The following is a 16,449-nucleotide window of genomic DNA, read 5'->3' as shown; positions in this document are numbered from 1 at the left end:
CAGCTGTGAGCCACACGCTGCCTCGCACTGCTCTTCAGCCAGCAGACTTGGGCGCCACTCCCTTTCGGGAGGGCAAAAGAAACACTGCGTGCCTTGGAGCTTTCTGAGCAGCACAGAACCACAGCAGGGTGGGCTCCTGGACCCTCCTCAGCCCCAAATATGGCTAGCGGCTCATTCTGGCTGGCACATCTGGAGCAAGGAGCTGGAGGAGCAAAGATGCAGAAAGGGAGGCCAGGCAGGCCCTGGAAGAAAAGCCTTCACATTCCTTGGCAGAAAGCCACAGCATTCCGAGCCCAGAGCCCTTGGGCCACTTTATTTCTCAACAAGTGAGGGTCAGTGCCCACCGTCCAGGGCATCTGAGAGCAAGAAATCCATGGTGACATCTCCAGTGTGGGGGTGAAACTCCACAGTGTAGCTGACAGTCTGAGGGCCATCCAGTGGCACTCTGGGGTCCAGCGTGGTGCTGAAGAAATACACAGCCTGCTTGCAGTGGGGGTTCCAGCAACAGTCTCCCTACAGAGGAACAAGAAGCCAGTGAGGGTTCTTATACTACTCCTGGCCAGTCTCTAGCCCGGTCAGCTTGTAGTGGAAGTTGCTGCTGAGGGCCAAGTGACCTGGGGTGACTAAGGGTTTCTCATCTGGCTGAAAGTGCCGGGAATACCCAGAGTGCATATGGGTGTCTCATCCTCCCCCAGCAGCACCTGCCCTCAGGTGGACCCCTTAGGGATGTTCACACAGCACTACCTTGTCCTCTGCAGGCTCCAGGAGACCGGTGCTGACAGTGCTGTCTGGGGTCAGGTGGTATTCCATCCACAGGACAGCCCCATGGCTCCTCCCAGGCCTGCGGGTTTAGGGGAGGGGACAGTGGACAAACTGAAACAGTCACACTCGAGAGAGGTGGGTGGGTCTGGCCATGGCTCCTCTGCTTCCAGGAAACCGCCGGTCTTCCCTACTTCCATCCTCCCCATTAAGGAACTAGTAACCCTGCACCTGACTAAAGGCCTTACGGTAAAAAAGCGGGCTGAGCAAGAAGAGCCACACGTAACGCTCCCACTCACTCCTCGCAGTACGGCCCAGCACAGCCTGAGGTCATGAAAGTGCACCCTGGCACCACAGGTTGAAAGAGCCCTCCCAGACACCCTGGATAAAAGCCCAGACAGTGACTACCCTGCCGCCCCCTTGTCAAAGGAGCCCTGAGGCTCTGAGCTCCCGGCATCCAGCCATCAGAAGTGGTTTCTTCCTCTAGGAAGGGGGGTGGAGCTGGAAGGGGCTGAACGAAGCTCACAACAAGCAGCCTCACCAATGTCTAACCTGCTTTAATTCCTAGGAGAGCACAGAAAAATGGTCCAATGGGTAACCATGGCAACCAAATTCACGTTTCTCTGCAGCTATGAGCCAACGCACTGCTTAGCTCAAAGGGAGCCTCTGTTGTGGGGGGTTGAGCAAAGCCCACTCCGGTTCTCCCTCCCCACCTGGCACACCCAAAGGTGTGGGGACCTGCTATATACTCAGGGCCACTTCAGACCCAGAAGGGCAAGGCTGAGGCCAGAACAGTCGCCCTGCACTACAGTTTCCAGAGTACTTAGTCCCTAGGCAGGAACTATTAGACAAACACAGGCCCTGCCACTTGCAGGCCCCTCCAAGTAGACTCCCTAGGACCAGAGCCAAACTTACCTCCTTAGTTTAATAGAGCCCTCAGCACGGACAGGCTGCACGGGGACTGGCTGCCGAAAATCAAAGGTGAGGATCTGCTGGGGGTCAGAGAGGCTGCGGCAGGGGTACTCCCACAGAGGATGGGGCTCGGCCTCCTTGCTCTCCCTGAAGTCCAGGGCATGCTGAGGAGGGAAGGGGAGGTGGAGTCTGCAGAGTCTGAGCCAGAGCCAGTGGCCCAGGGACAAGGGGCTCACATCCCCATCTCCAGGGTTTAAGCCTATGACTCCCCTCACCGCCATGCCCAGGTCCCTCAGGGAGACAGCCAAGTCACCTGGCAGGAAGTCCTCATAGAAAGACTAGAGGCTGGATCAGACCAGCTGGCTCATTCTCCCCTTCACCAGTCACAAGCCATCTCTTCAGCAAGTCACCTCATCCCTCTAAGTCTCAATTCCTTCTTTGTAAAGTGGGATAATACTGCCCATCTCACGGCTACTTTGAGGACCAAGTAGCTACAGCAGGGAAAACTCCTGCTGCCTGGATACTCGCCATCCAGTACCCCAGTGAGCGCTACAGCTTCTGGGTCACCCTACACAGGTCCCAGGCGAGGCGAGACAAGCAACCCCAGAACCTGGTGAGCACTGCCTTCCAGCCAAATCAGGGCTGGGTGGGAAAGTGCCTAGAGGGATGAAAGTCACACGGGAACTGGCAGCAGGAAGGAGACCAAACAAAATCAAGCAGGGGTGAAGCACACAGAACGGGCTAGGGTGAGCTGAGGGGCAGGCAGGGGTGAATGCAGGGTGGCCACAGGAGTGGAGGCAGGGGTTACTGTCAGGGTGACAGCAAGGGAGACTGTGGGGAAGGCCAGGAAGTCATGGGGTTTTCCTGCTGGAGATAGAGGGGCCACACTTAGCAATGACAGATATACTTGGGCTCTGAGTAGAAAAAGGCAGATGGGCTAAGTGGGAGAGAGAAGAGGCTGCTTAGGAGAGATAAAAGTTGCCCAAAACAGGACAGTAGCGGGGACTCCCCAGTGGTGCGGCAAGTTGAATGCAGTACTGTGAAGCTGTCTGCAGCCTCTGCAGCGCTGGTTCGATTCCCGGCTGGCCAGGGAGATTCCCACATAGCAAGGCAGACCTCTCCTGTCTTGCCTACTGCTCCCCTCAGCAGTGTATTTCAGTTCTTCTGACTGTTCTGCTCCCTGCTCTGTCTCTGGTGAATTCTCTCACTCTTCTGTGCCTCTGGCCTGTACCCCAGTGCTTGTATAAATAAATAAATCTGGGCCTCCCCTGGTGGCGCAGGTGGTTGAGCGCAGCGCTGTGAAGCTGTCCACAGCCTCTGCAGCACTGGTTCGGTCCCAGCCGGCCGGCAAGAATACCACATGGTGAGGCAGACCTCTCCTGTCTTGCCCGCTGCTCCCCTCAGCAGTGTATTTCGTCAGTCTGCCTGTTCTGTTCCCTGCTCTATTTCTGGTGAATCCTCTCACCCTCCCGCGCATCTGGCCTGTACCCCGGTTCTTATATAAATAAATAAATAAATCTTTTAAAACAAATAAATAAATGAATGAACGAATAAATAAATAAATAAATAAATAAATAAATCTTTCAAAAACAAAAACAAAAAACAGGACAGTAGCAGCAAGGGGAGAAAACTGTACCACCAGCCACTCACTGAACACCGGGTGGTTATGGAACCAATGACCAAGTACAAGAAAAGGTGAGGACTTGCAGTGAGGATGCCTGGGACCTGAGTCTGGGTGACTATAAAATGGCAGCTGGCCTGGGATGGGACAAGGAAGGGGCCAGGTGGGATGGAGGGAAGAGCAGGTAGGTTTTGGAAGCACTGCAGTCAGAGTGCCTAAGTCACCCCAGTGGAAAAGCTTCTTGGTCTGAGCTCAGTGGAGATGCAGACATTGGGCAACAAGAGAGGAGTGGCAGGGGGCAGTCAGGGAGGGAGGACAGGGCCAGGACAATGTCCTGAGGGAGACCCAGAACACATGACACTTTAGGGGATGAGAATGGTGGGAGAGTCCAGGAACGAGACTGAGGAGTGGAGAGAGAGCACCGAAATGTGCAACGACTTGACACAAAGGATATTTCTAGAAGCATGGAATGGTCAGTGGTCTGCCACAGAGGAGCAGGAAGGCTGAAAATATCCATTAGATTTATTTTCTTAAAAAAAATGTTTACACAAGCAATTCACGTTCTCAGTGGAAATATGTGGACAGAAAAATGAGCAGGAGGAGGGAAAACTGCTTCTTAATCACATAACTAATGTTTTGTTGTCCACTGTTCCGCCCTCCTTTCTGACACTAGCATGACTGCCGGGGCTCTGGCAGCTGCTGTCCTGGTGCTGACCCAATCCCCTGCCTCTTAGCATTAGGGCATTGCTAATATCTACTGTATCAGTAAGCCTAAAGGACCCTCCTTCTACATCCCTCCCCATACCTACCATCATGCTCCAAAATGGAGTCCCTAAAATGAAAATGGCTGGCTCAAAGGGTTACCACCAAAACACCGTCTGGAAGACTGTCCCATCAAAGAACTAACTACTGATACTGGCAGGACAGTCCCAGCGGCACATGGACTGGGGTCACGGAGAAATGTGGTGACAAGAGCTGGGGGGAAGGGTCAGTGAGGTGAGGTCGGGCTGGGAGTAGCCCGAGGCCCAAAACTGAGACACATCTTGCTGTTCCCACATACCTGGAAGACACATTACCTTCCCCAACCCAAGGACACCCCAGTTCCTGATTCAGGGGTTACCACACAGGGCTAAGAGTGGCCTGATACCAGATTCTAAGACACAATGGAGCTCAGGTTTGTGTTCATGGTGGGCCAATTAAAATGGCAGTACCTGCCCTCACTGTGCCAAACAGAAGCATTCTCTGTATGCTGCTGGCACTGCCCACCCTGGTCCTTTCATGGAAGCCAGTGCTCCCTGTCAGAGATCTGTGGCATGTGAAGTGGGTCAGTCAGGCATAGGGTGGGAGCTGTGGCCCTGCCTACCTTAATCATGTCATCCATGATGTGCACATCGAAGCCTTCACAGTCTCCACAGGGGCTCCGGATCCGCCACAGGTCCTATGAGGAGCACATAGCCCTTGTCATTATCTACCCCCGCCACAGCCAGCACACCGATGTCCACACCCAAGGTGGAGCACGGCCATGCCTCAGGCCCTATGGGACAGCACATGAACCAGCACCACAGAGAAATGTGGTGGCAAGAGCAAGAGGGAGAGGTCAGTGAGGTTGGGCTGGGAGCAACCTCAGACCCAAACCTGAGACACATCTTGCTGTTCCACATGCCTGACAGGGACACCCTCCTTCCCCCCACCTAAGGTTGCAGGAATTTCTCTGAATCTGCAACATCTCGCACGACCCCAAGATCTCTCCCACAAGGAGATGGTCCCCAGGGCACCCAGGCTAGGCTATCTACAGTCCCCGTCCACACCATCCTGATCACTGTTTTTTTGAGGAGAAATCTGTGAGCCAGTTCTTGAGGTCCTGCAACGATAAATTGGAGCATGGGGCCAATGGGAAGGAGGACAGTCAGCCTTGTGGCCTGCATCTAAGAATAAGAGCCCACTCTCCACATATCCTCTTTGGCTCTGAAAACCAAATTCATGTGGAAATCTGATCAGATAAATACCTGATACAAAAGAAATGCCCAGAAAATAAATGATGGCACAACTAAGCTACCAACAGATAAAGCCATTCTCATAAAAGAAATATCAAATGAGGTTCACGCTACATTTCAGGTTAAAAGCATTTCACAATCCTTTTAATAAAAAAATGCATTTCCCAAAATGACTTTGTGACCATGGTTCTACTTTGATGAGAAAATTAAAATGAAGCTTTTCAATTTTTTTCTTCCACAAAGAAGCTGACTCTCCTGTCTCAAAATGCTTTTACCAACCGGAGCCTCAGCGCTAATGAGAGCAGAGGAGGCTGTGCAGCATGCCTTCTGAAACGCTTAATTTATATTTTTTAATTATTCTGATAAGCCATAATTGTAAAATGACAACACACAGCCATTTCATTTCAAATGTCTGCCTTTTTGAAAAGGAACGTCTCTTCTATTCAACTCTGCAGAGTACTGACACAGAAAAGCAAAGGCCCAACACGAAGTCCCAAGCTGCATCAACTGCACCTAAGGCATCTGCAAGAACATTCCCCCCTAGCCCTTTTGCAGAAAGGCAGCCTACCCTGAACTCCACCACCACTGCGTGCAGTGAGGCAGCATGGGGCATCACCACGGCACCAGGCTCCAGGTGCTGGTCCACGGCAGTCCTCACGTACCAGAAGTACAGGTTGTGCCATGGCAGCAGGCTGGTGGTGAAGAATGGCTCACCCAGGAGGAGAGAGACCTGGTGATCAGAGCAAGATGAAATCAAGGTGTCAGAGGATTTGACTGAACAGTGAAGGACAAGTCTTAAGTTTCACAGAAATGTGGAAGTAACAGGCCATTCACTCAGTCAATCAACAACAAATATGAGACACAGACACGAGCCCTGCCCTGAGGAGTGCAGGGTGGAATGGGGAGCAGACAAGGCCGGGGCCTAGGGTTGTACAGTCAGGCAAGCTTTGACAGAAGCAAGGAAGGGGCATGTGAAGGAGCCCAGAGATAAGAACACAGGAAGAGCTTCCAGGATGGCATCCTCTAAACCCTACTTAACTACCACAACATGTCTCATTGATGTTTGTCTGTCCCCTTCACTGGCCTCTTGAGCGCCATGGAAGTGGAGATGTGACAACACAGTCTCCCCAGAACTCAGCAAAGTGCCTGGCCCAGAGCAGGAAACATCTGCTGAGTAAGCGTACAAAAAGCAAAAGAGTGGGGGTCCAGACAGAAGAGCAGAGGAAAGAGTAAGGGTGCAAGTGAGAGCAAGGCACTTTCAGGAGCTCCTCAGACCAGCAAACAGGGGAGGACAGTGAGAGCGAGGCAGTGGCTGGAGAGGAGCCATGCCACCCAAAGGCAGCTGATGACATCAGAGGGGTGCACTCAGGAGGCAAGGGGAGCCACAAAAAGGCAAGGGGGCCACTAAAAGCTTCCATCAGGGCTCTGAGCACACCTCCCCACCCTCACTGGGCACAAAGCAAGGATGCTGCTCTCGCCACTTCTATCCAACATGCCTGGAATCTAGTCAGATGCATCCCATCAATGGCTTACAGAATGTAAGCATCTTTTCAATCCTCAAAAGTGAGCGGGAAAATGAGCAATTTATACATGAATGTTCAAAAGAGGATCATAGTAGTCAAAAAGCAGAAACAACCCAATGTCCATCAATGACAAAAGGATTTTTAAAATGTGTCATAACTAACTGCAAGGGCTGTCTGCATGCATTACTGAAGGGGATCCAAATGTCAGAGTTGGGCCTCCCCTGGTGGTGCAGGTGGCTGATCAAGCGCAGCGCTGTGAAGCTGCCCGTAGCCTCTACAGCGCAGGTTTGATCCCGGCCAGCCGGCGAGGGTCCCATATGACGAGCAGACCCCTCCTGTCTCACCCACTGCTCCCCTCAGCAGTTTATTTATTCTTCAGTCTGCCTGTTCTGTTCCCTGCTCTGGCGAATCTTCTCACCCTCCCACACATCTGGCCTGTACCCCCGTTCTTGTATAAATAAATAAATAAATCTTTAAAAATATAAATAAATAAATGGCAGTGTCACTTTAGACAAGAGTTGAGCAGTTTCTTAAGTTAAACAAAACTATCATACAGCCCAGCAATTCTAAACCCAGCCATCTACCTGAGATAACCAAAAACCCGCTTCCTCACAAAGGCTCAGACACCAACGTTCACATAGCATTTTTCTTTTTCTTTTTTTCTTTTTTGAATTTATTGACCAATTTACACATAGCATTTTTCAAAAATAGTCAAAACTTGGAAACAATCCAAATGTCCATACCCAGGTGACAGGACAAAAATTGTGGCAAAGGAATACGATTTAGCACTAAAAGGAACAAAACACTGGCACATTCTACAACACGGATGACCCTCAAACACCCTCAAAGAAAGACACACACAGTGAAGAAGGCCGACACACAAGACCAAACACTGTGTTATTTCAATACTAAGAAGAGTCCAGAAAAGAAAAACTGATGGAGAGAGAGAAACCACAATAGTGGTTGCCTGGGGTTGCAGGCTGGTCATGGAAACGCTCTAAAACTAGATTGTGTGATAGTTGTCCAACTCCATAGACTTACTAAAAATCATTAAATTGAACACTTGAAACAGGCTAATGTCATGGTATTTCAATTCTATCACAATAAAGTTGTTTAAAAAAAAAAAAAGACTGGCAAGAAAATGACAGATTCCAGCTTGAAGGGCCTATTGGACACACAAGGAAAGACATCCAGATAGAAGCTGGGCAGAGATTTGCAGACCCAGCCTTGATGGTCACAGATTGCTACCCGGGATGGGACATTATCACCCACAGAGGAGACACAGAGGAAGACCAGAGAGCACACCGAGTGACATGCCTAGCCCGGAGAAGGAAAGAAAGGCCTCACAAAGTGCTGAGGAGCAGCAGCCAGAAAGACAAGAGGAAGACCGGGAAAAACAGTCTCTTAAACACTGCAAGAAGTGTGCTGAGGAGCAGGAGGTCCCTGGGTGGTTAGAGCCCTGGGATGATCTTGGGAGATGATGTTCAGTAACAAAGTGGCTGCTAAGGAGCACCAGAGGGACAGTTCTGAGGCACAGGCTAGGGACTGAAGAGCGCCTGCAGAGGGAGCAAGGTGTGGGGGAGGGGAGAGGACACGACCTGCTGCTGTGAACCCCAACAGAGGTATCTGCCTGAACGTGAAGGAGCAGAGATCAGCCAGAGTTATGAGGCATTCGGCTGCTCCCCGGGTAGCTCTGCCAGCGCCTCATGGCACCCTCCATAGCAGCAAGGCCGTGGCTGGTGAATTACATGAGGGGCCACCACGGGTGGTTTCAGGGCTGAGCTGTCTGGCGCCAATGCAGAGCCTCTTGATACGTACTTTTTTACCCTCCAAGTCTGCGGATGTTAGCAATTCAGGACGCTTCTCTATTATATTAATTTTATCTTCCAAGTGGTTAGCCTTGAAGATCTTAAAAGAGAAAACAAACAAGCAAAATCTCAGAGTTGCTTTATCCACTTGCAGTTTTCTGGCCAAATAGCTCTACAACACCACCTTTATCTGTCTGGTGGATACTCTCCCGCCTAGGAACATCCTATAGTGATCTAGAAGAGCTCACCAGCAAAGTGATGTACTGGCAACAAAAATTTCTCTTGCAAGCACATGAGCAGGACTTGGCAACAGGCTTGTAGCTCTGGCGGAGTGGGTTATCCTTCAGGGAGGGTGGCCTATGAGCAGGGACTCCCTGAGCACTGGTGTTCCCAGAAACAAACCATAAGTTCAATCTAACACTGCAAAGACTCACTTTTCAGCTCTATGTGAAATGAGGAGAAAACCCTAAACTTCTGCTGCCACAGTGAAAAAAGGCAGAGGGAACACACTGGCTTCTACTCAGCGACAACCCTGGACCTCCGGGCCCGTTCTCAGTGCGGGAGCAACGTGAGCTTCCACTGGCAGCAGCTGCCCTGCTGTCAATGCTGCTTCAAAGCATCCCAGGCTCAGGAAGGCAGGCCCATAGGTCCCCTCATTATTCCACTGTCAATTATCACTTACTTTTTTCATCAGTCTATGAGAAGCTGCAGAACTCTCTACTGTAAACACCTAAAGAGAATAACATACTATTAGTTGGAGAGTCACTTAACAGAAAAAGAAATTAAAGATTAAAATGGGGAAAGATCATCTCATGGCCGAAAGGTCATCTCATTTCCCCCTGGGCCTGCGCTCATTACCCACTGGGACAACAGCCACATTCTGCACTGGCCCTCATCAGGGTCACAGGCAGAGCTGCAGCCAATGGCAACAGCTACTATCTGAGTCCAGCTGTACAAGGAGTCAATAAGCCCCAAAGCGACAGCAAGCTTTATGCCGGACCAAGAGCACAGCATAAAGGCACAGCAGCTGTGGAGCTTTACTACCAGAACTGTGACCCAGAAGATACCACCCCGACCCCAGAGCTGCTCCCGGGAAACAGGCAGACGATCATGTCCAGTACCTGTTCAGCCCCAAGGTGATGGGCCAGCATGGCGAGCAGACTGCCATCACTGACACACAGGCAGGCACCGTCTGGCTTCAGCACCTGCAGGAAAAGAGCAACCTTAGCTTAGGTTTCCCAACAGTATGTCAAGAAATCCTTGTTGGCACACTGAGAAAAATGTCCCTTTTCTCCTGACCCCACTAACTTGGATTCTGTGATCAATCAATCTGATCTCCTCACCCACCCCCTACTACCCCTTGTTCACTACATCTCTAGTGCCCCTACACTAGTCATGCTTGCCTCCCAAGCCCACACTCCAACACAGCTATCTCACTCACCACCCCCCTCAGTGCCCACTGTCAGGAAAGACCCTCCTCATGCCATCCTAGAAGGCCCCAGCTGAAGGCCTGCCCCACTTGCCAGAGGTCACCTCCCAGTTCACAAGGCCAGGATTCTTCCCTGGCTTGTCACAGCAGGGAGACCTGTGGGCCTGTCAAGTGACTTACCAGAGGCAAGGTTCATAGATCCCTCTAAGGGAAACTCAGGATCTCCCTCCACTCTGTCCCTCCCTCCACGCAAAGGCAAGCACGTGCACATAGCACATGTACTTCTGCACAAGACTCCAAGGGATTCCCCCTCCCTCTAAGACCCCAGGCCAAGAGACCCCAACTATAGGCATCAGGGAGCAGATTTCTAGCAGGTGAGTTACTTAATCAGATTTACAGTTTAGAAAATTTTAGAAAGGCAGAAGCAGATAAAAGGAAGAACAGGTGGCTGAATGCACTAGAATCACTCACAGGAACTGCTGATGACCACAGCGGCAAAGTATCTAGCAGGACAAAGGCAGAGACTAGGGGGTGCTTCCCAGCCAAAGACTCTCCCAGAGGCCAAGCCCAGAAGCAATCTCCCAGCTCTCTGCCTGAGTGCCCACCCAGGAGCCGACTGCAGGCTCTCACAGACAAGGGAGCACAGGACACTAGCAAATCCCAAGAGAGCAATGAGCTAGGGCACATGGGACAAACTGCTCCTTGTCCACGACTACCCAAGGGGCTGGACACTTACGGTTCTCAGGGCCTGGATGTATTGATCAGTTCTGTCCTGATCGTTGATTTCTCCAAACCGAGGCCGGTTCCAGAGCAGGTGAGCCTGGCAGTCGCACACTGGGCGCACTGAGGGGACTTTCCCATTCTTTTGGGGGCTGGGCCAGAAAATGGAGACAGGGCAATAAGCGAGACCTGCTAGCTACCAGTGAGCACAAGGGTATGGCACCGGCACCTGTCCCAGTGACACTGCGAGGGGTCCCAGAAGCACTCCCTGTCTTCCGCAGGGTAACAGTCTAAGCACCGGCTCTGGAATTCGCATCAGGGTGCGAGCCCTCCCCTGCTAGACCTCCCTGTACACCTGTTCCAAACAGAAGCTCCAGAACAGGGCAGCCTCTCCCGAATACACAGGTAGTGACATCCAGTCACAAACCTTTGTTCTTATTTTATTCTGTTCAGATACAAATGTGACCACCTGTGCCTCTACAGAGTCCATAAAAGGGGGTTCTCCATAAGCAGCTCATTGTCACAGGTCAAAGGCTCGGGGCTCACCTGGTGCTCTGAAGGCTGTACCAGATGCAATAGTCGTCGTGGTGGGCCAGCAGGCAGAGGGCCGAGCCCTGGACGACTGACTCCTCTTCTGGCAGGAAGTACACACACTGCATCCAGTGATCCCGCCACTGAAATAGAGAACCAACCATCACCAAACTAAACAAGAGCAAAGCCAAAAATCGGTTTGCAGGGAGACCATGGAGTAGGTTACAAAGACCACTGTGACGAAGAAATAAGGAAAAACATTCTTGAGTCTGGGGCTAGTGGCCCCAGTGCTTGCTGGAACACTGGCTTTAGGAAGACACGGCGTGGCCCAAGGGCAGGCGTCTCCAAAAGGGACTCAGAGGAGTCTTCTATCTCCTACCGAGATAGAAGGAAGGGGACAGAGAGGAGGAAGAGGGGAAGCAAATGTGGTCAATGCCAATGACTGGCAATTTTTTTTTAATGATTGGCAATTTTAAATAAAGAACATCCCAGTTTTAATTTTCACAGTTTGTGGATTAAAAGTTTTCAAAATACAAAGTTGGGAAAATATTAGAAAGGTTTTCTTTTGTTTATTCCTTCTGAAATGCAATCATTTTGAAAGAACTGGAATACTCTAAATACCCTAAACTGTGAAGTAGTTGGGCCTCCCTGGTGCCTGGGGGTTAAGTCTCAGGGCTGTCATGGCCTGCCAGGGAGCAACCCACATGGCGCAGCAGACCTCTCCTGTCTCGCCCGCTGCTCCCCTCAGCAGTGTATTTCAGTCCTTCTCCCTGTTCTGCTCCCCACCCTGTCTCTGGTGAATCCTCTCACTCACCGCACCTCTGGCCTACACCCCAGTTCTTCTATGCAAAAATAAATAAATCTTTAAATTAAATGAATAAAAATAAATTGTGAAGCAGTTTACAATAATCCAAATCAACCTTAAATAAGCTACACTGACCCTTTTGGATAATGTAAATCCACATACAAGATTGTATCCTGGGCGGGGGGGGGGAAGGAAAAAGGTTATATTCACATTATATTCATATCATAGAACTATTTACACTAGCAAAAACTGGAATACACCCAAATGTCCAGACTTTCAGAAATGGGTTCATAAATCCTTATACAGAATATACTCAAGACATTTAAAATGATGACTATGAGGACTATGGTGCAGCATTAAAAAAAAACAACAACAAATAAGCAGAAAAAAGCAGCACTAACAAAAACCCATGCATGTGTACAGAGCCCAAAGGAAGGTTACTTTGGGTGGAAGAACCACGAGACTTTTGATTCATTTTGTTTTATTTTATATCAGGGCTATTACTCGTATAATGTTAAACCTCTCTTAAAAAAGAAAGAACTGTCCTAAAAAAGTAAATGTTGGACCCAACTCTGGTGAGCTAACTGCCTGCTCAATCTCCGCCCTCCTTAGACAGGAAGGTGAACCTGGCTTTGGGGGACTCCAAGAGCACTGCTGAGCTTGGAGGCAAAGGAAGAAGACACTGGTCCCACTTCTAAGGAACACATCCCACCCTGTCTTGAATTTAACTAAAAGGAAGGGGGATGACAGTCCCATGTATCTAAGATATCTATTTAACACGAAAGCTAGAAAAAGAAAACATAACCAAATATGTTCTAGAAAAAATAAACAGTAACAAGGAGGAAAAAATAAGTCCTCTAAAACATGCTTCTCATCCCCTCCTATGCAGTGTCCTGAGAGTGAGAAGCCCTCCCTGACCTGGCATGCTCCCAACAGGCTTCCCTGTCATGTTTGCCCATGCAATTTTAAGCTAACATGACAAGACCTACTGTCCGAGGTGGGATGGGCTGAACAGATTTTGCAACCAGAGCAGTTTAGTGAAGTCATGAGGGAGATTCATTAGCAGCTCTTCAAATTCCTAACAGTCACCACTGTGGGAGGAAGGAAGGACACAAGACCCAGGTAGGAGACCTGGCCACCAGCACCCACCACCACTGCCCGCCACAAGCCCCGCTCCAAGTGCAGAGCAGAGCCGCAGCGCTGCATAGCTGGTTACCCAGCGTGTCTTATATGAGGATTCAAGGAGAAATACACATGGGAGCACTCTGAAGGTATGCAAATGAAAAGTATTACCATTTTTATTATATTCTTATGCTAATTTTACAACCATCACACTCCTGGGGAGGAACAAAGCAGCCCAGGACCAGTTTCAGCGCTGTGGGAGATTTCTGCCCGATCCCCTCCCCAACACACACACACACACTCTCTCTCTCTCTCTCTCTCTCTCTCTCTCAGCTTGCAGAGGACAGGGGCACGTGGCGAGCTCAGGCACACTGCTCGCATGCATAGGCAGTGTGACTCCGCCAAGTGACTGGCTGGTAGCATGGAGCAGACCCTGACAGCAATCTCACAGCAGGCCTGACCCTTTAGTCTAAGCAGCCAGTCAGGGAGCTACTAGGGCTTCCTGAAGTCACCCCCATGTATCTAGATCCAGCAGGTGAGCAACCAAAACAAAATCAGTGAGCAGTAAGTGGATAGAACACACAGACGCTGGTGCCCAAGACACCAGGGAGAGGGCAGGCTTGACTGCTCGGCCCTGAAGTAGTCTTCCCACCTTTTCCTCTGTGTGTGTGCGCAGAGAGGTGGATAAACACGCACATGAAAGAAAATCCAAAAGATATAAAAGGGTCACAGTGTAAAAAATAAGCTTCCTTTCCACCTCTAACCTCAATTTCTGAGTTCTTCCAAAGATATCCTCACACACAACACACACATAGTCATAAACACATCTATTCTTATTTGTAATAATGCCAATGTTGGCACACTGCGTACTGTTCTGCACCTCTATTTCTGTTTCACTTCACCTTCTGCAGGCTGCTCCCCCATCAAGAATGGAGAGTTGCTCATGCTCTGCTAGGACGCAGGGCAGTGGGCAGTTAGCCACGGCCCTGCTGGGGCCCCAGGGCTGTGCCACTCTTTCTTATTAAATCTGGGCTGACCCGAGTACCCCAGCACACACATCACTGCACAGCCGAATGTCTGTAAGGAGCATCACTCCCCAGCATGGCAGGCTGCACTCGCGACAGCTCACTTTCCTGCTCATTGCCACAGCCCCAACTGTGCTACCACACTTTCCCAACTATATTCACTGACAGGAGAAAACTGGTATCTTCTTGTGGTTTCAATTTGCATTTCTCTTATGAGTAAGGCTGAACAACTTTTCCCATGTTAAGGAGTTGTTCTATCTCCTTCTCTGTAGTTCATGTCCTCTGTCCATTTTCTATTGAGCTGAAGAGGTAGATTTTGAGATCACAGAAGATGAGGCTGTAGACAGGTCATAGCAGTCTACTCCAAGCTGATCTGAGGTCCCTGAGGCTCCGCAGGGCTGGGGGGGTGACCTCAGAGCGGCTGTGCGGGAATAACGGAGCCAGCACACCAAAGCTCCCCTAAGGCTGAGTCCCCTGGTACAAACCATAAACTCACACTGAGAAATCGATCTGATCACAGCTAGCCCTGCTTTTGTCTGGTCCCCTTTAACTTCTTCATCGATACTGCCCCTTCTGTCATAGCCCCTTCTGTCTCCAAACTCTTGTGACTCTAACGTTCAACACACTGCTTTCCCACAACCGAACATGGACCAGTTTCCGGATGTGCATGAAAATGTGCTCAGCTCCAGCCTCTTACCTGGAGCTGCCCTGGGTCTGAGTGCGCCCAGAAGGGGGCCATCGTGCACTTGATCTTCCCCTCAGGGTCCATCTCAATGTCCCACCAGGAGAGAACCACCTGCGCTCGGCCAGATGCCAGAGGTTCAAACTTCCTGCTGTGGCAGGCTGCCGAGCTACTGACTTGCTTGCTGAAGTCCACGCTGTGGAAGAACATTTAGGAACTTAAACATTTTTTAAGCTCACATATTCCATTTTTAAGCTTTTATGGTGAAAGTTTATGAGATTTGGCTGCAATGGACTCCTTCCTTCAGAGGCAGGTGACATGGCCTAGGTCTCCTTCCCACTCAAAAAAGAACGTCCAAAGACCCGAATTCCACCAAATTTCTCAAAGCGCCGTCACCTGGCATAGCTCCTCGGTACCTGAACATAGGCAGCACGTCACTGAGGGCAGTGAAGTCAGTGGGCGACACCTGGTTCAGCTGAATGTCATAGACAGAGGGTGCGCCGGGGCACCTCTCCAGCTCCAGCGGGGGGACGATGACCTGCTCTCCACAGCTGGTCTGAACGTGGATGGGAAACAGCTTGTTCCACGACCACATCTTTCTTGACTCCACTAGCTGCGCATAGATGGTTGCTCTGTGAGGCACCGCCTCACAATTTTCCTAGGTTATAGTAAAAAAAAACAAAAAAAAAAAAACAGGGTATGTTGGCCCACCATAATACCCACTGACCGAAAGAGGTATATTCCTCAACAGAGTACTACTCAGCCACACACACACAAAAAAATCTTGCCATTTGTGAAAACATGTATGGACCTTGAGGGGTTACACTAAGTTGAAATAAATCAGAAGGAGAAAAACACACACTATGTGATTCCACTCATTTGGGGAATATAAAATAAAAGCAATTAAGCGAACAAAACCAAACCAAATCCACAGACTTGACAACAAGGAGGTTACCAGAAGGGAAGGAAGGGGAAGGGAGAAGGCAGAGAGAGCTGACTGGCTGGTGGTGGTGGAGACTGGACAGCTGAGGTGGGGTGTCCACTGGATGTCTGGGCTTGAGCATGGCATAGAAATACAGGTGCTGAGGTAAGAAAATGTACACCAGAAACCTCATGTTACCTCAATAAAAAGGGGCAAGAGAAAAGAAGAAGTGCATTCTTTAGTGTCAGGCTGGCTCGGTAACAGCTAACATTTTATCAGTTTTCGGATAGCAAACTGTTCAGCCTGATACCCTTGGAAAAGCAAAAAAGAAACCGGATTTCAAAAAGAATGCATGCTTCTGCCTAAAATGATTTATGTCAGGTAAGTTCCCAGCTACCTGACACTAAATACTTCAAAAATAAGCCTTAATTGTCATCATGCTGATTAACTCCCACACTAACTTTGAAGAAAAAGTCCAAGTCTTACTGCTAATGTGATCATCCTGGCACAGGCTCAGAGATCCTTTCAATATAGCAATCTGGTGTCTTGCCCAGACACCAGAACCTTCTTATCACACAGCCCAACTGACCTGACCT

At 49.9% G+C, this 16,449-nt stretch overlaps 1 protein-coding gene across 1 annotated transcript in view; it reads right to left on the bottom strand.

Annotated features, from left to right (window-relative positions):
• Window positions 1–333: 333 nt before the first annotated feature.
• Window positions 334–16,449, bottom strand: part of PRMT7 (protein arginine methyltransferase 7) — a gene marked incomplete at its 3' end in the record, with an annotated part of 44,440 nt that continues 28,324 nt past the window's right edge. The window contains exons 6-17 of the mRNA XM_084256786.1: window positions 15,348–15,589; window positions 14,947–15,127; window positions 11,313–11,440; window positions 10,783–10,918; window positions 9,739–9,822; window positions 9,300–9,347; window positions 8,628–8,717; window positions 5,855–6,016; window positions 4,656–4,730; window positions 1,675–1,835; window positions 745–841; window positions 334–513 (exon numbers count right to left, since the gene is read on the bottom strand). Of these exons, the coding sequence (XP_084112912.1) occupies window positions 334–513; window positions 745–841; window positions 1,675–1,835; window positions 4,656–4,730; window positions 5,855–6,016; window positions 8,628–8,717; window positions 9,300–9,347; window positions 9,739–9,822; window positions 10,783–10,918; window positions 11,313–11,440; window positions 14,947–15,127; window positions 15,348–15,589 (1,584 nt within the window). The remainder of the gene's footprint in view (window positions 514–744; window positions 842–1,674; window positions 1,836–4,655; window positions 4,731–5,854; window positions 6,017–8,627; window positions 8,718–9,299; window positions 9,348–9,738; window positions 9,823–10,782; window positions 10,919–11,312; window positions 11,441–14,946; window positions 15,128–15,347; window positions 15,590–16,449) is intronic.

Source organism: Talpa europaea (genome assembly GCF_964194135.1).
Source record: "Talpa europaea genome assembly, chromosome: 16".
Lineage (NCBI taxonomy): Eukaryota > Metazoa > Chordata > Mammalia > Eulipotyphla > Talpidae > Talpa > Talpa europaea.
The sequence above is the reverse complement of the archived record's forward strand: the minus strand, read 5'-3'. Positions and strand labels throughout refer to the sequence as shown.